At 38.0% G+C, this 25,039-nt stretch overlaps 1 protein-coding gene across 2 annotated transcripts; it reads left to right on the forward strand.

Annotated features, from left to right (window-relative positions):
• The first annotated feature begins 12,290 nt into the window (after nucleotides 1-12,290).
• LOC132635231 (protein NRT1/ PTR FAMILY 7.3-like) lies at nucleotides 12,291-18,092 on the forward strand. 2 transcript variants are annotated; one of them, XM_060351552.1, is made up of 6 exons: nucleotides 12,291-12,481; nucleotides 14,556-14,682; nucleotides 15,131-15,348; nucleotides 15,568-16,130; nucleotides 16,509-16,934; nucleotides 17,328-18,092. In XM_060351552.1, exons 1-6 carry the CDS (start codon nucleotides 12,455-12,457, stop codon nucleotides 17,761-17,763), a joined length of 1,797 nt encoding a protein of 598 aa, XP_060207535.1. In that variant the 5' UTR covers nucleotides 12,291-12,454; the 3' UTR covers nucleotides 17,764-18,092. The 2 variants fall into 2 exon arrangements, with proteins under 2 accessions (XP_060207535.1, XP_060207525.1); XM_060351542.1 differs by lacking the exon at nucleotides 12,291-12,481 and adding an exon at nucleotides 13,579-13,848.
• The last annotated feature ends 6,947 nt before the right edge of the window (nucleotides 18,093-25,039 follow it).

The raw sequence follows: 25,039 nt of genomic DNA on the forward strand, positions 1-25,039 counted from the left end.
ATGGTCTGACTTGTCTATCTTCTTGCTAGTTACAGTCTTGTATCCAATCCGAATACTTATAAGGGTTAGATCCAATTCCGATGCCTTCTTTTCCGTCTTTTCGCACCTCTGTCTTTTTATGACTAACGATTTTCCGGACCTGCAAGTTAATGGGGACATCGAGATTCACCCCGTCCTTTATGAAGTCTTCGACTATACCTTACTCCTTGTTTTTCTATTCCCGACTTTTCTTATAACATATCTAGAATTCTTCTTACCTCGAGTTCTTCTTCCATTTATGTCTATAACATTATTTTTTTCTTTTCAACATTTCCATACCCTTCCATCCACTACTAGTCCTTTCACTCGCTTAGCTCACTTACTCATAATCCTTCTTAACTATGCATTTATGTCGCAGCTGTGCATCCAAGTTTTTCGAGCGTCCTGCTACCTTTGCTCTTAGCACAAAATTCTTACAGTTTACACTCTCTCTATCCTCGTTCATCGAACCTTTATCTATATTTATGATGCTACGGCCGAGTGGTCTTCCATGCACGTTCCTTACATTTCATTCCATTTCCTCTATGATCAAATCTCTCGGTCTTCACGTGAATTCTTATTCCATGCCATTAATTTTCTAATCAATTGTATCGACTCATCATCCTTATTCTTTCCTCGATGAGTAATCGGTGTCCTACCGCCAACTCGTTAAAGTATCTGTTACACCTCGGGAATTCCCCCATGAACGTATAGTGAATAGAGTAACGAAGAATGCCAGTATATGATGTTATAACAAGAAGGGAACGACGTTTGACGACCCTAAGTATGATTTCAAAGGCAATTGCAATGAAGGGTAGGTCATGCTCCACAATGACTAATTATAGGTTTTGGAAATGTGAAAAGTTGCTGGTTTGCATTCTGGCCAATTGGTCGTAAAATGAAATACGGACCGTAAAGTGGTATACGGTCCGTAAACTGCCATGTCGTATTTCAGCTTCCAAAAACTTCAACTTTCTGTCAAAAGCTGGAATGGTTAAAGACGACTTGGAATACGGACCGTAAACTGAAATACGGCCCGTAAACTGAGTCGTAAACCACCATGTCCTCAGCCTGACTATCTGTTTCTATCATCCTTAAATATGACCACGAAATACGGTCCGTAAACTGTGTTTACGACCACTGTGCACTTTCGACGACTGTTCATTTAAGATCAGATTTTGGTTTATTAATAAGAGACCAAGTTCATTATTTCACTTCTACATGACACCCCTTCTCTCTAAAACATCTCTCTACATAAATTCCACAAGAATTCAAGGATATTTGGTGATCAACAACATAAACTAAGTGAATCAAGTATAAGAAAACCTATTAAGGATCATACAAGTCAAGAAATCTCATTGGAGATAAACTAGGGTTTTGCTCAAGTGGAGTATTATCAACCAAGGCTTGTTCCTACGACATCTAAGGTAAGATTTATGATGTTTCTATGTTGTTTAAGGTATTTAAGAGTTGAAATACTTGGATTGTAGAGAGGTATGGCAAAATGGGTCATGAATGTGGAATAGTGCCATTTTGAGAAATAGTTTGAATTGAGTTATGAGTCTTGATGTATTGTGATGTAAATGTGTTATAAATAATGTTGAGAACATGAGATGAGCAATGTACGTGAATGGACATAGTTGTGTGTTATAGCCATGGATATGAGTAATTGAAAGTAAGTCTAGAAATGCGGATAATGTGGATGAATAATAATTATTGTCATGGTAATGTGAATGCATTATTGACGTTTGGGAATTGATATACGCTATGGAGGAATGTCGTATAAATAAAGGAGAGGCTGTCCGATTTTCTCTAGTTTTGGTCAGATATGCGAGCTATCAATTCTAATGATAGTATGACTTTAATGAAGGTAGAAACGCTAGCATTGGAGGTGAACGCGCAAGTGTAAAATAGTGAACGGAAAAGGTATGTAAGGCTAACCCTTCTTTCATAAGGCATGGTTCTTTGGCCAAATATCTAACTCTTCTATGAGACTGTGATGTCCTTCAAATGACTTGATCTCCCGAGCTAGTAAGCTCATGATTCTTGATACGCCACGATTTTACTAAATCCCTCGTATGACGAGTAAGCCTATAAAGATAAATGTGATGAATGACGATAATAGTAATAACAATGTTTATGACGATTATGATAATGATGTAAATAGTAAAGATGCTTATGAGCTATTATGTATATGTGTCTATATGATTACGTAATGCGCGCGCACCTCTGCAGATGGTACGGATAACCCTGACACCTTGGTAGGGCCAGGTAGATATAACCCTGACGCCTTGGTAGGGCCAAGTAGATGTAACCCTGAAGCCTTGGTAGGGCCAGATATGAGTAACCTTGAGCCTTGGTAGGGCCAGGTATGAGTAACCTTGAGTGATATGGGCATAACGGGGTCCTGTCCCGCTTATGTGATATGTTATACTCTTCTTAGAGACTCGTAGACATGTGAATATAGTTAGATCTGTCCGGCCTTGTCGGCCAATATTTTGTATATTATTTTGATAGCCTTGACGGCTCATGTACATTGACGTGGTATAGATGCCAACCATGACATGAAAGCATTGTCGTCCAATGGGACTAGCAGGAATGGTGATTAGAAATGTATGTTTAATTATGTGGCTCACCTAAATGTAAGTGAAGTGTAAGCCAAGGGGTGCCCGGGGTGGGCTAGCACCGGGAGCTCGTCGCGGCCCTCTAGACGGGTCATGACAAAAGTGGTATCAGAGCAGTTCAGTCCTAGGGTGTGTCTACGAGCCGTGTCTAGTAGAGTCTTGGTTATGGGTGTGTTGAGCGCCACACTTATAAACAAGCAGTTGCGAGCATTTTAGGAATGATTGATCTTCTTTCTTCATAAGAATCGTGCGGTAGAGCTATGATATGAGAAGTTCTTGTTCTTTAATCGTGTATTGTCTATTTCAGAAATGCCTGTAAAGAGAAAGGCTACGGCAGCCCAAAAGGGCAAGACGGTGGCAGGAAAGTGGGCTGAAAGAGCACCGCTACCGGTAGTAGAGGAAAGTGAGTCTCAGAGTGCGGCTCAATCTCAGTCTTCCCGTTCAGTACCTATATTAGAGGAGTGTGAGGGAGCCTCAGCCCCAACCCCAGCACCTCCAGCTCCCCCACTAGATGCTTCAGGCCAAGATGTGAAGGAGGCCATACATTTGTGTACCCAGTTAGTTGCTGCTCAGACTCAGCGGCAAAGTATAGGGCAAGGTGACAGGGCTGTTAGTGCAAGGGCCCGTGACTTCATCACTTTGAACCATCCAGAATTCTTTAGGTCAAAGCCAGAGGAGGACCTTCAGGACTTGATTGATGGTATGTTGAGGACGCTTCGATTGATACATGCTTCGGACACCGAGTCAGTGGAGTTAGCGTCGCATAGATTGAGAGATGTATCGATCCAATGGTATACGGTTTGGATGACTTCACGGGGAGCCAATGCACCTCCCCCGGTATGGAAAAAGTTTGTTGATGCTTTGCTCCGACACTATATGCCTCCAGAAGTTCAGCGAGCTAGGGCCGATAAATTCTTAAATTTGAGGCAAGGTAGCATGAGTGCTCTAGAGTATAGCCTCCGCTTCAATTCTTTGGCTAGGTATGCTTCAGCCATGGTAGCGGATATGGGTGACCGAGTGCACCAATTTGTAAAAGGCCTAGGGCCACATTTGATGGATAGATGTTTGACCGCATCCCTTCAGGACAATATGGATATTGCACGCATTCAGGCTCATGCTCACAACTTAGAAGAAAGTTTACAATAGCAGAGAAGTGAACGCGAGCAGGATAGGGGTCATAGCAAGAGGGCCAGATCTTCAGGTCCGATGAGTGAGTTCAGTGGCGGGCACAGGCAGCAGATGTCCAGGCACTCAGGCTATTCTATGACTGGTGCGCCCCCACGATTTTCAGGCTAGAGATTCAACAGATCTACTCGTTCCGGGCCGAGTCAGAGTTATTCGGGGTCTCAGTTTAGAGATGATTCGGGTCAGGCAAGGCCACCCGCACTACGATGTTCCCAGTGTGGGAAGTTGCATTGGGGTCGATGCCGAATGGGCTCAGATGTTTGCTATTCATGTGGTCGACCAGACCATATTATGCGTGATTACCCCTCAGTTCATGGTAGAGGTAGGACCCAGCCTTCAGGGTCAGTAGCCGGATCTTCAGCATCTGTACGCCCTATGGAGCCAAGTTCACATGGGCTAGTCGGCCATAGTAGAGGCAGAGAGAGTTCCCAGTTCTAGCGGTCCTCAGCACCGTGTTTATGCTTTGGCTGGACGCCAAGATCTCGAGTCTTCTCCTGACGTGGTCACATGTATATTATCGGTATTCTCTCATGATGTATATGCTTTGATTGATCCGGGATCCACATTGTCATATGTTACTCCATATATTGCGGGTCGATTTAGGGTCGAACCAGAGTCGATCAAACCTTTTGAGGTGTCTACACCCGTTGGTGAATCGGTAATAGCTAGCCGAGTATATAGAAATTGCATAGTTTTGATTTGTGACCGCCGTACTATAGTTGACTTGCATGAGATAATATGGTAGACTTTGATGTCATTATGGGCATGGATTGGTTGGCCTCTTGCTATGCCAATGTTGATTGTAGAATGAAGATGGTTCGTTTCCAATTTCCGGGAGAACCAGTCTTAGAATGGAAAGGGAATACGGCGCCACCAAAGGGTAGGTTTATTTCCTATCTAAAGGCAAGGAAAATGATCACGAAAGGATGTATCTATCATCTAGTTCGGGTTCAAGATGTAGAAGCTGAATCGCTAACTCTTTAGACAGTTCTGTAGTAAACGAATTTCCGGATGTGTTCCCGGAAGAGCTTCCAGGCCTTCCTCCTGAGTGGGAGATTGATTTCGCAATTGATGTTTTGCCGGGCACCAAGCCCATATCTATTCCTCCTTATAGAATGGCTCCCGCAGAATTGAAAGAGTTGAAGGAGCAATTGAAGGACTTGCTTGAGAAAGACTTTATTAGGCCTAGTTCATCCCCGTGGGGAGCACCCGTATTGTTTGTCCGAAAGAAATATGGCTCCTTGAGAATGTGCATTGATTACCGGCAATTGAATAAGGTGACAATTAAGAACAAGTATCCTCTTCCGAGGATTGATGACTTATTTGATCAATTGCAAGGTGCCAAATGGTTTTCAAAGATTGATTTGAGGTCCGGGTATCATCAAGTGAGAGTTAGGGAGAAAGATATCCCTAAGACAGCCTTTAGAACAAGATATGGTCATTTTGAGTTCCGGGTGATGTCATTTAGGCTAACTAATGCGCCGGCGGCATTTATGGTTCTGATGAATAATGTGTTCAGGCCTTTTCTGGATTTATTTGTGATCATATTTATTGACGACATCTTGGTATATTCTAGATCCGAGGCAGAACATGCGAATCATTGTGTACTGTCCTCGGAGTCCTTCGAACTCGAGAGTTGTTCGCAAAGTTTTCCAAAAAATGCGAGTTTTGGTTGAACTCAGTGGCATTTCTGGGGCATATTGTGGCAGCCGATGGTGTTCGAGTGGATAGTCAAAAGATTGAGGCCGTGAAGACTTGGCCAAGGCCCACAACTCCTACGGAGGTTCGTAGCTTTCTGGGCTTAGCAGGTTATTACAGGAGATTTTTTGATCATTGCAGGAGGCGCCACCCCGGCGAGTGTTATCGTGCCACTGGTGCCTGCTATTCTTGTGGCCAACAAGGCCATACGATGAGAGAGTGTCCATATAGGGGTGGTCCAGGTGGTTCAACCCAGCCTACTGGGTCAGTTGCTGGCTCATCCCCTCCTTTGGCAGCCATACGCTCCACGGGGCGAGGGGCCCCAGCACCAGCACCAGCACCAGCGCCAGCGAGTCGTGGCAGGGGTCGCGGTGCAGTTTCGGGTTACAGCGGTCCTTCGAACCGCGTATTTGCTTTGACCGGCCGGCAGGACCCAGGAGCGTCTTCCAGTGCACACCCAGGTATGCTACTAATCTCTTTTTGAGGGATGTGTGTATGAACAAGTCCGTATCTCATTACGTCATATGATTTCCTTCTTCTGGGTACTAGTAGGGGTAAGGTAATGTCTAACTCGATAGACACCGAGAGTTCGGAAGGGCGATATGATAATTGTACGGTTTAGCCCGGGGTGGGACCCACTACGAGAATTTTCCGAAAATGTACCAAGATCCCGATTTGCCCTAAATCACGTGACAAAGGTCGTGCGGGGCGGTCGACAAAATTATACTAGCCGTAACGTATCAAAACGCATGAAAATTTCGAGGTTAAGCGTGCTAAGGCTAGAGTAATTCTGGGATGGGTGACCCCCCTGGGAAGGATGCAGAAAAAAAAAAAACACCTGTGGTATAATTGTCGGGATTAATAATGAAATATCGATAAGGGAAATTTTCATAAACCACTGGACCCTTAATAAGAGTGGTTCGATTCTGATCAAAACTCTGTTTGTTATACTTCTGCATTTCTGATTCTGAGTACGTTTCTGTTTGGCATACCTCTGTACGATTGACTCTGATTACGAATCTGTCTGACACGCCTCTGTATGTCTGACTCTGGATATGAATCCGTCTGATATGCCTCTGTACGTCTGATTTTGATCACGCGTCTGTCTGATACATCTTCGTATGTCTGACTCTGATGCGAATCTGTCCGCTACATTTCTGTATGTCTGATTCTGACTACGAATCCGTCCGATAAATCTCTGTATGTCTGGCTCTGGTCTCAGATCTGTCTGATACACTCCCATACATCTGATTTTGATTACGAATTTGTCCGCCATAATTTAGCACGTTTACCTCCGACTACGAAATTGTCCGATACGCTCCTATGCGTCCGATTCCAGTTCTGAATCTGTTTGGTATGACAAAGGAATGATAATGTGGTAAGGGACCGAGGCGCGTAACAAGAAGTGATGTTGATTAGGATGTCTGAAAAACATTCATCGGTTACGAGAATATAGTTTATGGTCCGGTGATTATGTAGGGTATGAGAAAATACATTATGATGGCATTTGAATCAGTAACGCGAAGAATTACCCCATCATGTTGGTAAAGAATCCATATTCGAAAGTCAACAAAGGACAATTATAAAAAAAAAAGGAACCATCCCGAAGTAATATGAAGCCCCATGAGGTCAATTTAACATTCGAGGACGAATGTTTTAAAGGGGGGGAGGATGTTACATCCGGCATTTTTGCTTATTCAAAAATTCGAAATAATTTGACTTGTAATGAATAAGGCAATATTTGGACCCTACTTGGACCTTACTTGGGATGAATGTGTCGGCTATGAATACGTTGGTGTGGAATTACGAAAGGAGGCCAAGGGCAAAAATTGGAATTTTAGAAATTTGCTCCATGAATTACAATTAATTAGCCAACAATTGGGCTCAAAAAAAAAAATAATAAGGCCCAAAAGGGAAGGCCCAACCGGCCATACAAGGACCCAAAAATTGTAATTTTGGTGTAATACTACTAAGTGCAAGGTCCTCTACAAGGTGGTATAAGTATCTTGGCAAGAAAGTGATTTTTGTAGCAAGTGAAGAACTTGAAGGAAAGGTAAGAATCAATTCATTTTCTTATGTTATGATGTTTGGTTGATGTTGTGATATGTAGAAATGAGTAGAGTTTACGAAAATATGGAAGTTTGCAAAGTGGGTGTGTTTGTATGAAAGTGGCCGTGTATGTATGTTAATTTATGGATATAATGAGTTGAATTTTTATGTTGTAATCTAGTTGTGGTTATGGTGGAATTTGTATTGGAATTGAAAGTTGAAAGAATTTAGTGGAAGTTGGAAAAGTAAGGTGTGGCCGTGTGGTATTATGTTGATTATGGAATGTGAACTAAATTTTGTTAGTATGTTAATTGTGTTAATTGTGAAGTGAATGAAAGAGTAATGGTTTTTGTTGTTATGGAAAAATGGTTATTAAGTTGTAGTAGGAAAACATGCAAGTTTATTATAATTATGTAAATGTGGAAGTGAAAGTAGGAAGATGTGAATTATGGTTATCATTGATGAAGTTGGAAGGTAAGAATATGTTATGGATGTTTATACTAAAAGATTGGAAGTTGTGTGTGAAATATGCCCTTGGTAGGAAACTTGTATATTGCGTATATCTTATGTATATCTTGTGAAAATGGTATGATATGCCTCCGAAATATGTTGTAATGATCTTGATAAGTGTTGAATATGAAAATGGTAGGGTTGGTTTGGAAGTGTAAGGTTGAAATGAGAGATGTTTCGTTATGTCGGAAAGATGGCTAGTTATGCCATACCTTGTATTTTGTGATATATGTTGTTGTCATTGATGTTGTTTCTGGGTTGCTGTGTTGATATATTAAGCCGAGCTAAGTCTCGGGGAGGATATATATATAGGGGAAATGCTGCCGAAATTTCGGTAGGCAAGTATGTAACAAGTTTGGATTATTGAAAAGTTTGAAATTAACAATTGGTAAACTTGACCATTTCTAGATTTTTGACGAGATTGGAGTGGAAGCCAAGCGAGCGTAAGGCGCAATCGAGGTATGTAAGGCCTTTCCCTTTATTCTTAGGCATGTTCTGGATGTGATAGGCTCGACCTCGAGCCTTAAGTACGACTCCGTTCCTCGGAATTCGAGACGGAAATCCGCTCCAATTCCTTCAGTACAATTGAAACCCTTTTCTTATAAAATGCCTTCAAAGTGAACTTTTGCACGAAACCTTCCCAAATGGAGTCGGAACACTTCCAGATGATTATGGATGACCTCATAAGGTATACTATCGGTAATTTACATATGTCGCTTCGAGTTGACCCGAGGCGGGCCCACGAGGCCCGATACCTTCTGTATGATCTTAATTACCTTAATTCTGTCCGATTTTCTCAGAAAACATCTGGACTACTATTTTGATTACATTATGACTGTTTTTATACAAATCTTATAAAATAACTCTTGACATCTGGAAATCTGGTCCTGGTTATAATCTGTCGTGTCTCCCCAAGTGACGTGTAGGCACGTACCTTGAAAACTATCCGAATACTTGGTTCGATCGGCCAGTTGGCCTACTTCTGTTCTGTTGAGTCTGTATGTATGTGGTTCCTCATTAATCAGTTCGTGCACATGTTATGATTCCTTTCACCGGGTCCCGGGCCGGTACGTATTTCGTGCGGTGGGCCGCCGAGCCCCATATGTGAATTCCGAAGTATGATGTGTCCGGTTCCGGGGTACTGTGTTATATGTCCGTCCCCGGTTACCGAGGATATATTACGAAGTATGATGTGTCCGGGCTCGGGGTGCTGTGTTATCTGTCCGCCCCCGGGTACCGTGGTTATGTTATGATGAGTGACGGAGATCGGAGAAGAATTTCTGATATCTGACGTGTGGTGGTGCCAACGGCAGGAGTGGTGACCACGTTCTTGTACCCTATATGTGATTTTGTCTGTCTGTATGATTTATGATTCTGTCTGTCCGTCTGGATTATCTGTCCGACTAGTTATGATTCTGTCTGTCCGTCCGGATTATCTGTCTGACTGGTTGTGATTCTGTCTGTCCGTCCGGATTATATGCCCGACGGGTTACGATTCCATCTGTCCGTCTGGATTATCTGACCGACGGGTTTCTATTCCGTATGTCCGTATGGATCCCGATTCTGTATGTCCGCATGGACTCTGATTCTGTCTGTCTGGACTATGATCCTGTCCGTTTGTCGGGACTATGACTCTGTCCGTCCGGCTTATGAGCCTATCTATTATATTTCTGTGCTTCCGGTCCAGATCATGATTATGTTTGATATATTTCTGCTTTACATACTCGGTACATTTTTTGTACTGACCCCCGGTTCTTCGGGGGCTGCGTTACATGCCCGCAGGTACAGGCGCACTTGGTGATACGCCGCCAGTCTAGGGCTCGGATTCTGCTATCCTGAAGAGCTCCTTCGATCCGGAGCAAATACTTTTGGTATATATATCTTCTGTTATCTGTAGACTCTGTATGTATGGTATTTTGGGGTACGGCGGGGCCCTGTCCCGTCATATGATTCTGTATGTCTGTAGAGGCCTGTAGATAGATGTGTGGGTTACGGGTTTCGTCTGTATGTTAGCCTTATCGGCTTATCTGTAAATGTCTGCATGTTCAGGTATATACATATATATGTTCGTGCACGTGCCGTATCTGTATCAGCCTGATTCTGTAAACATCTTTTTTAAAAAAAAAAAAAATCTGAGTGGTACGGAATTCGGTCAAGTAGGTATGTACGGGTACCCAGTTAGGGTACCAGTCGCGGCCCACGGGGTTGGGTCGTGACAAGGAATTCCTGCTGGTACTATTGCACACGGGGTAGGACACTTTCTATCTCCAAAACTCGGGCTCAGGTCTCGATTCCCAAGGCATACTCAACTAGGAAATCATAAGTTCTACCACTACGAAGACGAGGAGTGTAACATGATCAATTGCTTCCTCAAAAGCATCTTCAACATCAACATCCACGAAGGTATTAGAACATAAAGTTTCAGTAAGAGTGTGATCAACATGATCAAATTGAAATATTTATAGTTAAATTGCTTCTAAAAAGAAATGTGTTATTCTTTTTTATCACAGACTAAAGATGAAAAATGAAAGAGAGTCGCGTAAAATAAAATCTAAAGAATATAGAGGTTGGAGAAAATATATTAAGGGTCATTTTGGAAAACCACCTGGTAAATGGAATTGGCGTAATTACTAGGGTAGGAATTACACAGCCTAATAATTACTCAATATAGTAATTTCGAGGACCTGTTTGTTTGTCATAACATAATTACAGTGTAATTACAAGCATATTGTTTGGTTGTACATGTGTAATTACACAGTTAGATTAGTTTAAAAATAAAAATCAATACTTGAAAAATATGTGCCTTTAAAGATGATATACTAAAATAGGTATTTAAGATACATATTGTTTCTTGAAAATATATTAATAATCACATATTTGTAAATAATATTGCAAAATTAATTGTGTATTTTCAAATTAATAATGTTTTAATCTAATTAATTATAAAAATTAAAAATACACATTTCGTAAGAACATCATTGGCTGGATGTTTGATAAAAAGATTAATATTTATACATATAATATCATAACATTATTTAAATGTTTGACAAAAAAATAATCTATCAATTTTAAGTGGAAAATGAGCAACATGGAATGTAAAACAACAAGTGAATAGTACTCAAGCAAATAAATTGAAATCGAAAATATAATCTAAATTCAAAATAAAATAAAAAAATTTAACATGATACTTTTATGTCAAATTCCAACATAACATAAAATAAGTTCCAACATAACTTAAGTAAATATAATTCAAAAGAAAGTGAAAACATTTATAGATCTATAACCTCATTTAACAACAGAATTCTACTTTAGTAACATCACTCGTTATATGTCAAATTTGTGAATGACTCATTCTTTCTAATATTAGGAAGTGTAATTTCAAAAACTAGAATAATAACTGAGTTACGCTAAATGAAGAAAATAAGGAAAAAAATACGAGCAATTGCATGGAATCACAAGAAGTAAATGTTGGAAATGAGAAGAAAGAAATTAAAGATAAATAATATAACCAAATATTTTTAAAATAAAAATAATTTAAAAAGTAAAAACAAAAAAGAAATAAAAATAATAGAAATAAAAAATAAATTAAGAAGAAGGAAATTTAAAAAAGAAATAAAAGATTATCTCTATAATTACTGGGTGTAATTGCACCTAATTCTCAACCTCTCTTAAGAATTGAAGAGTGTAATTACCCCTCCCCATTTCACCGAACTACATGCTGACCATGTAATTGCTTGACCTGACAAACATGCTAAAATGTATAATTACATCCAATTACACTCAATTTCAATTACAGAGTGAGTTTCCAAAGTGGCCCGAAGTAAATAATACAATTTATCTACTTGCGCCCTTGCATGCAAACCTTTCCACATTTTAAATCTTTTATTTTTAATGAATAAATAAATAATAAATTTCAAATATGTCAGCATCAATACAGCTTAATCACATAAGGCTTAAACTCAACTCTTTCATCTCGTGAGAGAGACATAATTTCTGTCTCCAACCAAATCACGCTTTTTTGCTCCTTCAATTCATGCCTAAAAAAAAGTTGTTTTTTTGCTTCCAACACATTGCTTTGTCACCATGCTCTGTCCTTTTCTCTAATAATGGACATTTTTTACTCAATCTTTTCTCTTCTTTCCTCAAGTAATATCACAACTAGCTGTTTAAATACCATAGCTACACTCTATAAATACCTCAACATTACTTCCATAGCTTCCACTACCAAAAAACAGAAAAAATATTTTCTCCTCTTCTCCTCCCAATAAACTTTACATTTTTGAGGAAATTAAATTTTCTCTCATATTGTTTCCCTCTAAACTTCACCTTACAGAAAATTTTCAGTGCAACTATCTGGTACAAAGAACCAAATGGCGTGCTTAAACATTAACAAAATGGTTTGCACATTTTCCTATCCTCAATCTACATATCTTCGATCATGTTTATTCTATTCTTTATACGTTTTCTTTTAATGATCATTGGCATGTTGTATATTAAGGCTTCTAATATATAACATTATTAAAGCACTAAATTTCCATTAATTACTACGATTAAACTAGGTTCCTCTTCTGTTATGTCCTTCAAAGCGGTCCTGCTTTTCTTTTGTTACGGCTTCTAGCTAGCTCATTCTCTGATAGTCAAATTCTTTTTCTGCATGTGTATATTCCAAAGGTATTAAAAAAATAGAGTTATGCAAAAATTAAACATTATATTATCGGTGATGCGTGAGCTCATGTTTCATGTTGAACCTTTCTACTGTCTTTAGTCATTGTACCAAAGTGTTGTATGAGTTTTGGGGTGGATTCAATCAGATACACCATTCACCTTTTTGAAGCATGAAGACAACAAATAATATTATATTAATTCTAAAATATATTTTATATAAAATGCTTATTTTGTGGAAAGATAATGAATTAACGTGCATCATAATTGGGCCAGTATTTCTGGCCCGGTTGTCAGGAGTCTTGTCATAGTTGACTTGCCGTGTAGGCTTTTACTGAATAGTTACTTTTAGAAATGTTAATTCATCGAAAGTCTGCAATAATAGCCCTATGTTAATAAGCTGATCATATCATGCACTTACTATCATGGCTTTAAATACGTATACATAAAGTTATATAGGAGAACTCAAACACGACAAGTAATATACTCCTAATAGAAACTTAGAAAAAAATCTTCAACAATAATCACTACTCCGCTGCTTTTTAGACTTTTAGTTTTCCTTACCCTTTTCAGATAAAAGACTACACATTACGTCATCCAAGTATGTAGATATAGCTGGTTGTATTGGTAATAAGTAGATCAAAGAGAAGAATTAATTTCCTATTGTCCTTTTCTTAAGCTATTTTTTTTTTCTTGAGTCTTACTTTTAATAGTTGTGTGCTAAATATCTGATGTTATAAGAAAATAAATACATTGCAAAAGCATCCTATACGTAATTGCTACCATATAATAGGGGCGTCCGAAGTATCTGCAATAGTCTAGCAACTCTTTTGTTCATGTTGATAATGATAACTCGGTTCATATTACTTTTTGCCAATAGTACATGTTATGATATATACATAGAAAGCAAAAGAAACTCATTTCCCGATATAGATAGTGCACCTCCTTCCTTCAAACCCAAAAGAAACAAAAACTATATATAGAGAGAAGATGATTACTCCCACATGCGCGATATCTGATTATATTTCATATAATATAATACGACAATGTATTGAAAAAGACACAGTCATTTATGAATATTCATGGAAAAATCCTGGATTCTGTTAGCTTTTAATTTCTCTCTATGTTTTAATTTATGTTTTTCATTCAAAATATTTTTCCCTCTCATGCTTAAGTTGTTCAACGCCTTGATAAAAATTAAGTTACTCCTTATTTTTCATTTTATATAACTTTCTCCGTTTCAATTTATTTGTCTTAGTTTGACCTGACACAGAGTTTAAAAAATAAAAAAGACTTTTGAATCTTGTGGGTCTTAAACTAACGATGTGTGTAATGTATCAAAATGTTCTTTGAATCTTGTGGTCTGAAATATGTAAATGTAAGATGTTGGGTTTAAAGAGTTACTAAGTATATAAAATGATACTCCATCCGTCCCAATTTATATGAGAGTTAACCTATTTGAGTTCTTTGACTTCGATTTTTTCCAACTATTTTCATATATTTTGAATTATTAACTAAGCAGACTTATAGTATTTTTTATGTGATTTTCAAATAAGTAAATTTTATTATAGAAATGTTCGAAAAATCTATGTTTTAAATTGAATCAAACAAAGAGTTGTTTTGACTCCGCAAATTTTCATATACATGTATAGTATTTCACACGACTTGAAAAACCACCCATGTCCAAAATCACATAAAATTACTCCACCTAATTTGATTCCCTTATCTAGATTCTTGTCACACATAAATTGAGATAGAGCAAATATTATGATACCAACTAACACATGTTCTCCCGTTATATTTTTACAGTGTGAGAGGGAGAAGAAGCCAGAGAATGAAAAAGAGGAATACACCCTTGATGGAACACTGGATAAGCATGGCCAACCTGCCGTGCGTGCGAGGACTGGAAGGTGGTTTGCTGGTGTTCTCTTACTTGGTAAGTCTACTAGATTTATTTTATTACCATACGATGCATGATATTGCGACCAAGAGGGTGTTTGGTCAAAGTTTTAAAAAAGTGAGATTTGGCCAAATTTTTGAAAAAAAATAAATGCGAGTAGCTGAAACTGTTTTTCAAAAGCTAAAAAAAAATAACTTTTCTCCAAAAGTTATTTTTTGAAAAACTCTTTTGTAAAGTACTTTTTAATAGTTTGGTTAAACATTAATTGTTGCTCAAAAGTTTTTTTTAATTTGATTAGTCAAACACAAATTGAATCTCACTAAAAGTAATTTTTAAAAAGCATTTTTGAAAAAAAAAAAACTTTTCAAAATAAACTAATTTTAAAAGTTTGTCCAAACACACTATTAATACCCATTAATCGATTTTCTCTGTTAATTGAGGTTCATATAATTAACTGGTTTGTTCTTTCAAAATTTAAATTCAGTGAATCAAGGTCTAGCTACACTAGCATTCTTTGGGGTTGGAGTCAACCTAGTACTATTTCTTACTAGAGTTATGGGTCAAGACAATGCTGAAGCAGCCAACAACGTGAGCAAGTGGACAGGGACAGTTTATATCTTCTCCCTCTTGGGTGCTTTCCTCAGTGATTCCTACTGGGGAAGATACAAGACTTGTGCTATTTTCCAAGCCATTTTTGTAGCTGTAAGTGACTTATATTAAATGTAAATTTTGTCATTCAACAAATCAAAATATGATACTGTTAATGAGATATGCATACAATAGTGGATTTCGTTCTATTAAATTCACTTTCCATTATAGTCTGATACATACAAATAACGAACGAGCCGACTTTACATAAGGAAATGCAATTTTCTTGAATTAATTTTAGGTACTAAGATTTGAAATTGTTCTGCTTCCCAGGGACTAGTTTCACTTTCGTTGACTTCATACATTTTCTTAGTCAAGCCTAAAGGCTGTGGAGATGAAGAGAGCCCTTGTGGGTCCCACTCAAGTGTCAGCTTGACGCTCTTCTACGTGTCGATTTACTTAATTGCCCTTGGAAATGGAGGGTATCAGCCTACTATTGCAACATTTGGAGCAGACCAATTTGATGAAGATCACCCTCAGGAGAGTCGCTCAAAGGTGGCTTTTTTTAGCTACTTTTACTTGGCATTAAATCTTGGATCTTTGTTCTCAAATACCATATTAGGATATTTTGAAGATAAGGGAATGTGGACACTAGGATTTTGGGCATCAGCTGGCTCAGCCATTTTGGCACTAGTGTTGTTTCTTGTTGGGACACCTAGTTATAGGCACTTCAAACCTACAGGCAACCCTTTATCAAGATTTTGTCAAGTGGTTGTAGCTGCAACCAGAAAATGGAAAGTTGAACAACCTTCAAGGGGAGATGAGCTATATGAAGGTGATGGACAAGACCTTCCTGTTAATGGAAGTAGAAGAATTCTCCACACACAAGGATTCAGGTAAGTTATTTTAATCAACCTTAAACCTTATAATACTTGAATTTGTTTCAGGGGGAAAGGGTTAAATTTATCCCTCTACTTTCAGATATTATCTACATTACCCTCTGTTATACTATTTGGCCAAATTTATCCCTCCCGTTGTACTATCCGGCCAAATTTACCCTTACTGTTGTACTATTCAGCCAAATTTTAATTAGAGGACGGGTTAAATAGCCGTAGATGAAAGGTTAATTTTATCGATATACAGTAATCCAACCTTTAATTTATTTAACCAAAATCAATAATTCACCCTATGTGAAGACAATTCGAAATTTGAATGGTCATCTGTGAAATTACCTGTCACTAATTTTTCATTTTTGTTTTTGGGAATTGGTATAGATTCTTGGATAAAGCAGCTATAATCACATCAAAGGATGGAGGAGTAGTAATAAACAACCCATGGGGGCTTTGTGCAGTGTCTCAAGTAGAAGAAGTGAAATGCATATTGAGACTATTTCCAATTTGGTTATGCACAATACTTTATTCAGTTGTGTTCACTCAAATGGCCTCTTTATTTGTGGAGCAAGGGGCTGCAATGAAAACAACCATCTCAGGATTCCATATTCCTCCAGCAAGCATGTCTAGTTTCGACATCCTCAGCGTTGCAGCATTCATTTTCATCTATCGACGAGTTCTTGATCCCCTCATCGCCAGATTAAAGAAGAATTCTTCTCCAAGAGGATTCACAGAGCTACAAAGGATGGGAGTTGGCCTCATAATTGCTATAATGGCAATGGTAGCTGCAGGAATTGTTGAGCATTTCAGGTATGAGTTTGTAAATAAATTTAACTAACAAAACTCACAAAAAAACATTTACAATGTTTTGATAGTTTTTTAGGGACAATTACCATTTCCAGGCTATCATAAAAATAATGACCGACAAATGTATTTGTTTTGTATATTAAGAGTGTGTGTACATGTTAATATATAATTAGTGTATATATGTTTCGTATAGCTTTGGCTAGCGACGGTAATTAATTTTGGCCGACAAGACAAAAATGATAAAAACACTTTTTTTTATCGGTTGCCGGAATTGACCCGAGCTTTTAAGATGGACCAACTTAGGCTATGCCCAAATTGACCTGCAATTTCTCAATCCGTCTAAATTTGCACGTTATATTTTCATGGACTAAATTTGACACCTCTATTATGTTTCAGGTTAAAATCGGCAGATAAAGAGTGTTTACATTGCGCAAATTCAAGTTCATTAAGCATTTTCTGGCAAGTTCCACAATATGTACTAATTGGAGCATCAGAGGTTTTTATGTATGTTGGACAATTGGAGTTCTTTAATGGACAAGCACCTGATGGATTGAAAAGCTTTGGAAGTGCACTCTGCATGACTTCAATTTCACTAGGAAACTATGTCAGCAGCTTGCTTGTTTCTGTTGTCATGAAAATTTCAACTACTGATAACATGCCTGGATGGATACCTGGAAATCTCAACAAGGGTCATTTAGACAGATTCTATTTCCTCTTAGCGGCATTGACATCAGCTGATTTTTTGGTATATCTCATTTGTGCCAAGTGGTATAAGTACATTAAGTTTGAAGAAAGAAGCATTGAAAAGAAAAATGGAGATTTGAGAGTGTAGGTTCAACATTATTCCCGATTTTTAAGAAGAAAGATTGCATGTTCCAATTATTTATTCTATTAATGACAACTTAGGATTAGAAATGATATGTATGATATATGTATTAATTGCAAGGAGATATGTATGATATATGTATTGATTGCAAGGAGACTAAGAGAAGTGCATTGTTACTCTTCTCTTAGTTGAGCAGAAGATGCATGTTTTGTTGGAATTAGCTCATGGGTAAATAAAATGGCTTGTAGAGCCTCGTCGGATGGTATGTACTTTGAAATTCTTTGCATTTGTAAATCTTCTTGCTGTGCTATAGATATCTTTTCGGCTTAATAATTCGACTTGAACTTATATATGTTTTACTGAATGTATACTTAAACTCTTTTTGGTCATATTTACCCCCTATACTTAGCTATTTGATAGCCTTCACCTCTTGAACGATCCCAATCCAAAGGGGTGTGCTATACTTCTACATGGATATTTTCTGTCAACGTGCATTTTTTAACATTTTTTAATATTAAAATATTTTTTTTCACCTTTTAAAGTCATTAGTTTTTTTAGATCATTTATTGGGCTAAATAGTAAATAACATGTTTCGAACTCCATTATATAGGCTAAATAATTATTGTCTGTATACACGTGATGGAGTTTCGCCTAATTATTTTCTATATTTAGCCCCAAAAGAATTACACGGTTAAAACAAATCGTCATTATTGCATCTAAGTTGAAATAAAAAAACTACAGTTAAAAATTTATTATTTCGGCTAAAATAATTTGTATGGATCTAGATAATGAAATTTCACTCAGATTCATCGGGAAAGAAGAAGCACACAGTTGGAACAAATAAGCATTTGCACGTAAAGAAGAAATAAAAAAAAAATTGAAGTAAAATACTTGTTGTATATTAATCGAAGTAAGAAATACGCAATCTGGAATAAATAATCTTATTGTCTACGTGGCAATTAACAGTTGAAAAATGTTCTACTTAGAAGCTAATATTTTAATTTTCATTTTGCACTTTCAAGCACATAAAAGATAGTGTATCCATGCTCTTTGTCATGTTAACATTTCTGGAGGTGAAGCTATCAAATTTCCAACTACAAAGAAATAATTAGGACAAACAATAGTTCATATGTATACTAAACAAAAGGTGACAAGTCCAAGATTATCTTGAAGTATTATGTGTTTCTTTTCCTGATAAAAGAATCTTATTGGGGGTATGGGAATTAGCTTTTACTGGTAAAGAAACAGTCTATGCTAAATGTGATGAAGTGGAAAGGTTAGAGCTATGTGACAATATGTATAAGCTAGTAAGCATAACGAAATTACCTTGGATAATTGGAGGTGATTTCAATGTAATCTTATTAGAATAGGAGAAATTGGGAGGCTTACCAGTTAAAACAGTAGAATGTAAAGATTTTTATTACTGTATTAACTCTAGTGTCTTGTTTGGTACAGAGTTTAAAGGCAATCCATAGACATGGTGCGATGGTACATCACAGAAGATTGTATAATCAAAAGGCTAGATAGAACTATTGTTAATCTACCTTTTCAGAATACCTTTCCACAAATTGAAATAGAACATCTCACAAAAACAAGTTCAGATCATGCACCTCTTATTGTTACATCTCGGAGATTTTGGATTGTTGCCTTGTGAGTAGACTAATGTGAGCTTAAGATGAACATGAAGTCCTTATGAGATTAAGGAGAGTGCCTAATAGTTTTAAGAGCATACCATAGGATTTTGATGCTATATGAGTTGATGGAACTAAGTTCGTCAAGGGAAGTGAGACGCAAGATGTGTTTGGAAAGGCTTTCCCGATATTTGATTTAATACGCATTTAGTGATGTCTTGAGGGCCTGCTATAGGGCCTCTTAGATGATTAATGAAGTGTTATATAAGTGCCAAGAAGGTTTCATAAGGATTAGAAGTTGAACGAGTCGACGAAAATGAGTTTCTGGAATTTCTAGTTTGTACGGCCATTTGTACGGACCGTATAAATTATACGGCCCGTATAATGGTCCGTAGAATGCTTCCAGAGAGGGCTGACTCCCTGGTGAGATTATACGGTCCAATTATACGGACCGTATAAATTATACGGCCCGTATAATTGGTCGTATATCCAGGTCGGGCCAGAATGTTTTTGGTTAAATATGGCCACCCTTGTTCATTATTTCATTTCCCACACTTTTTCCAAACTCTCCATAGCTCCAAAACCCTTCTCCAAGCATATTCCACTCTAACCCAAGAGAAAACAAAGATAAAATAGGAAGAATTAAGGTGTTCATGCGTTGGAAGGCTCACTAGGTTTAGTAGACTTCAAGAATAACTTGGGTATAAAAGCTAGGGTTTTCACGCAAGTTGATAACTTGCTCCAAAGCTCATTCTTATGAGATAAAAGGTTAGTTTTCATGCTTATTATATGTTATTAAGAATGCTTAGTTGTTGCATAACTTTGGTGAAAGGAGAAATATAGAGGATGAGTTCTAAATGTAGTTTTCATGATGTTTTTGAGTAGTAATCTAACCCGAGTCATGATTCGTAGTATGATATGGATATAATCTTGTTATAGAAGGTAATAATGATGACGAGTAAGCGTTGTATGAAAATGTGCAAAGGGTTGGTGTGAAGTTGTTAGTATAAGTTGAATAAGAGAATGAATTTTGAAGACTTAATGGAATGTGATTACTTGATTATGATATTGTGGATGTTATTATGGTTGTTTGGGAGTTGTTTTGTAATATGGTGGAAGTTGATGAAATAGGGGAAATGCTGCCCAATTTTCATTAGCTCATGAATTATTCTAGTTTAAATTTAAGAGTATCTTTAAGGATTAACCATGGTATGAATCCTTCTAACTGTAGATTTTTCCAAGCTTCGGCGGTGAACGTTAAGTAGTTAAGAAGACGATGAGGTATGTAAGGCTAAACCTTCTTTCATTAAGGCACGATCCCATTGCTATATACCTCCTCATGAGTTCCATAATGTCTTCCAAATGACTTCATCCCTTGAATTACTAAAGCTCATGATTCTTGGTATTTTCACAATACCATTACCTTCATTATATGATAGTAAATCCTTTAAGGAAAGATATAGTGAAAACAATGATGATGATGATGTTGATGATACTTATGGACTCCTATGTATACATGTATAAGTATGTATGGCTATTATGTAACACCAAACTTATACGGTCGCGTACGATATCCATCGTGCGCGCACCACTGCAGTTGTGTACAGACAACACTGAGCCTTGATAGGGCCAGGTATGTATAACACCGAGCCTTGTCATGGCCGGGTACGTGAGACACCAAACCTTTATGGTCGGGTAAGGTACTAATATATAAGTAAGCATTAGCTTGTGTATATGTATATGAGCATAGTTGTTGATGTTGATATAAAAGTGTCATTGCCCAATAAGATTCGTATTATTGACATATAGAAATCATGAGTAGGCCATATGGCTCACCTAGATGTGAATGTGAATGTACGATGAGAGGTGCCCGGGTGGGTTAGCACCGGGTGCCCGTCATGGCCCTCAGGCTAGGACTTATCCTATCTCATGGAAAAGAACCTGTCACTTTTGAAGCTGTCATGTCACGACCTGACTAGGGGGGCCGCGACGAGCACCCGGCGCTACCCCACCCGGGCACCCCTTTAACATACTTTCACATAACGTCTAGGTGAGCCATAAATCAAATCATGCATTCTAGCCATCAATCATACTAGTCCCAATTGGACGACAACATTTTTTATATCATCATAGGCATCTATGCCACATCAATGTACATGGGCCGATAAGGCCAACAAAATGACATACAAAAATATAGGCCGACAAGGCCGAACACATCTAACCACATACACATGTCTACGAGCCTCTAATAAGGTTATAACATATCACATGAGCGGGACAGGACCCCGCTATGCCCATAATTATGTACACAAAAGAATAAGTATCCAAAAGCTATAGCTCCGAATGAAATGGAGCTCCGCTATGTAGTCCCTGAAAATATAGCTATGGATCAAGCCTGTCTCCCTGTGCACCTGCGGGCATGACGCAGCGTCCACAAACAAAAGGACGTCAGTACGAAGAATGTACTGAGTATGTAAAGCATGATCAATATCAATATGAAAGCTTAAGAGTCAACATATGAGATAGCATAACATGGGAGATAATAATATCGTCGTCATAGCACTTACTCGCTTTCCACAAGGACATTCCATTTATATTGCGTATCCGTGTACATACATCCACATCCGTATTTATTTACCTTCACATTCGTTTTTATAACATCTTCGTACTCATATTGATGTCATATACACACACATATATATATACTCATAGCCTTTATATAGCTTTTGTATAGCGTACCCGACCATAAAGGATCGGTGTTTCATACATACTTGGCCAACCAAGGCTCAAGGTCATACATACCTGGCCCTACCAAGGCTTCAGGGTTATCCGTACCTTCTGCAGAAGTGCGCGCGCGTTACGTAGTCATATACATACTCTATACATATTCATATACATACATTCTACTCGGCATCATAAGCTCGGGGTCTTATCATAGCCCTTCATAGGCACACATACATATAATAGCTCATAAGCATCTTTAGCATCATTTTTTTCTCATCATCATTACTCTCATTGTCCTTATCGTTACATCTACCCTGTAGGCTTACTCGTCATACGAGGAACTTAGTACAATCGTAGCACATCGAGCATCGGGAGCTTACTAGCTCGGAGAATCAAATCGTTTGAAGGGAATCATAGTCTTATAGGAGATTTATACGTTTGGCCAAAGAACCATGCCTTATGAAAGAAGGGTTAGCCTTACATACCTTTTCGTTCGACTATATAACACTTGCACGTTCCCTTCCACGCTTGCGTTTATACCTTCATCAAGGTCATATTATATCGTTAGAATTGACAACTAGCATAAATGGCTAAAGCTAGGGAAAATCGGACAGCATCTCCTTTATTTATACAACATTCCTCCATATTGTAATTCAACTCCCAAACGTCAACAATACATTTACAATATCATAACAATAGCCTTTAGTTATCTACATTATCCATATTCTCAATTCACTTCCAATTTTCCATATTCAAGACCATAACACACGATTTCTTCCATTCACATACAATGCCTATTTCATGATCTTAACGTCATTTATAACCCATTCATGTCACAACACAACAACAATCATGATTTAATTCAAACTATTTCTCAAAACGTCACTAGCTATTCATCTTTCATGACCCATTTTGCTATACTCTTCTAAAATCCAAGCATTTCAACTTCCAAATACCTTAAACAACATATAAATACTATAAATCTTACCTTAGATGTTGTAGGAACAAGCCTTCGTCGAAATACTCCACTTGAGCAAAAACCCTAGTTTTTCTCCATTTGGATTTCTTGATTTGAATGATCTTTAATGGGTTTGCTTACACTTGATTCACTTGTTTTGTGTTGTTGATCACTAAAAACTCTTGAAAACTTGTGGAATATATGTAGAGAGATGTTTTAGAGAGAAGGGGTGTCAAGAAGAAATGAAATGAAATAACCTTGGTCCCTTACATTTATTGGACAAAATCTGTCCCGACTAAACATACGGACCAACATACGGTCCGTATAAATTGTACGGGCCGTATGTTTGGTCGTACAATTGGTCCAGAGAGTTTGGCCAATTTGGGTTGATTATACGGTCCCAAACATATGGACCGTATAAATTATACGGCCAGTATGTTTGGCCGTATAATCCCCAGTGATCCCGAAGTTCGTTTCGTCGTCTCGTTTGATCTCCAATCCTTATGGAACCTTCTTAACACTTGTTCAACACTTCAATACCAATCCAAGGGACGTTATCACTCTTCTCCAAGAAATCATTAAGCCCTTACTAACTCGTTACTCGTATTTCCTTTCCGTTACTTATCAAATACTTTGCCTTCTCTTGGCAACCCTCTTCCCCCACCTCTAACATCTTTGAACCCTCATCTAGAATCACCGAATGTCATCGCTCGCTCATGAAAACATCGTATACTCATACTCCTTACTAGTTCATTCATTTGCGTACCAACGGAAGATTTTCCGAGGTGTAACATGTCACGACCCAACCGAAGGACCATGACGGGCACCCGGAGCTAACACACCGAGCACCTCTAAACATACATCTCATAATCATTTCTGGGTGGACCATAAAGATATCTCATGGGTATCATAATCTGTAAGGACATACATCACAACATAACAACACATCTCTATATAATCTTCAACAATTATGCCCATCGTCACCCGCCGACAAGGCTACTAAAATATTATACAACGATATGAAACGGTAGGGTTATGAAACATCAAACTATACACACATTTCTACGAGCCTCTACATAAAATACAAGTGACCATGAAGACCAATACCAATAGACTGCAGCTCCGAAGTAAGTGGAGTGCTCCTGAGAATCCGCTGATAAAGCACCTACGGATCTGATCCATCTACCTGCGGGCATGAACGCAGTGTCCACAAGAAAGGATGTTAGTACGAATAATGTACTGAGTATGTAAGGAATGAATAACAACATACAAGATAGATAGAACATAACATGAGATAAAGAGATAACCTGCATATATTATTGCCTCTTGAGGCGAATACCATGCATGCTTAGCCTTTTAAGAAAAACCTTTTTCATACATACATAATATAATATAATCATTAGCCCGTGTCCGGGCCTCTCGCGTCCGGGGCAATCATCACTCGCCGCCCACTAGTGGTGTCATGTCTGGCCAACTAGGCCTGGTGTTATCATTATCCATCAGCCGCCCACCGAAGTGGTGTCATGCCCGGCCAACTAGTCCCGGTGTAATCATACATAACATAAGCATGCATGAGAGCCCAATCAAAAGTTACAACTCTATCGGAGTGACGTAAGGTCGGTAACCTCTAATTTATATTATGGAACAATCATCATCGTTATATCTCATCTTGAAGGAACAATTATCATAAGATGAGATCAACAACAATGAATAAAATCAAGGAAATCATGAAATAAGCTCAATAATTTCATAATAGAATCAAAACTGTAAACATTGGAATCTCTAGAAATAGGATCATCATCATCATCATCATTATCATCATGGAACATACTTATCTTTAGCATCATAAGGAACTCTAAGAATCATGAACTTCTAGCTTTTGGGAATAAGGATATTACGGAAAACATGTTTGGGTTCATAAAAAAAGAGTCATGCTTTTAGATAGAAAGGGACTAGCCTTAACATACCT

Source organism: Lycium barbarum, chromosome 1 (assembly GCF_019175385.1).
Source record: "Lycium barbarum isolate Lr01 chromosome 1, ASM1917538v2, whole genome shotgun sequence".
Classification (NCBI taxonomy): domain Eukaryota; kingdom Viridiplantae; phylum Streptophyta; class Magnoliopsida; order Solanales; family Solanaceae; genus Lycium; species Lycium barbarum.

What these genes read in the sequence shown, in the direction of transcription:
- LOC132635231 (XM_060351542.1), top strand. Translation starts at nt 13,819, where the DNA reads ATGAATATTCATGGAAAAATCCTGGATTCT. An exon ending in ATGGAAAAATCCTGGATTCT is followed by an intron (nt 13,849 to 14,555) that starts GTTAGCTTTTAA and finishes ATATTTTTACAG; the next exon opens with TGTGAGAGGGAGAAGAAGCC. An exon ending in GGAATTGTTGAGCATTTCAG is followed by an intron (nt 16,935 to 17,327) that starts GTATGAGTTTGT and finishes ATTATGTTTCAG; the next exon opens with GTTAAAATCGGCAGATAAAG.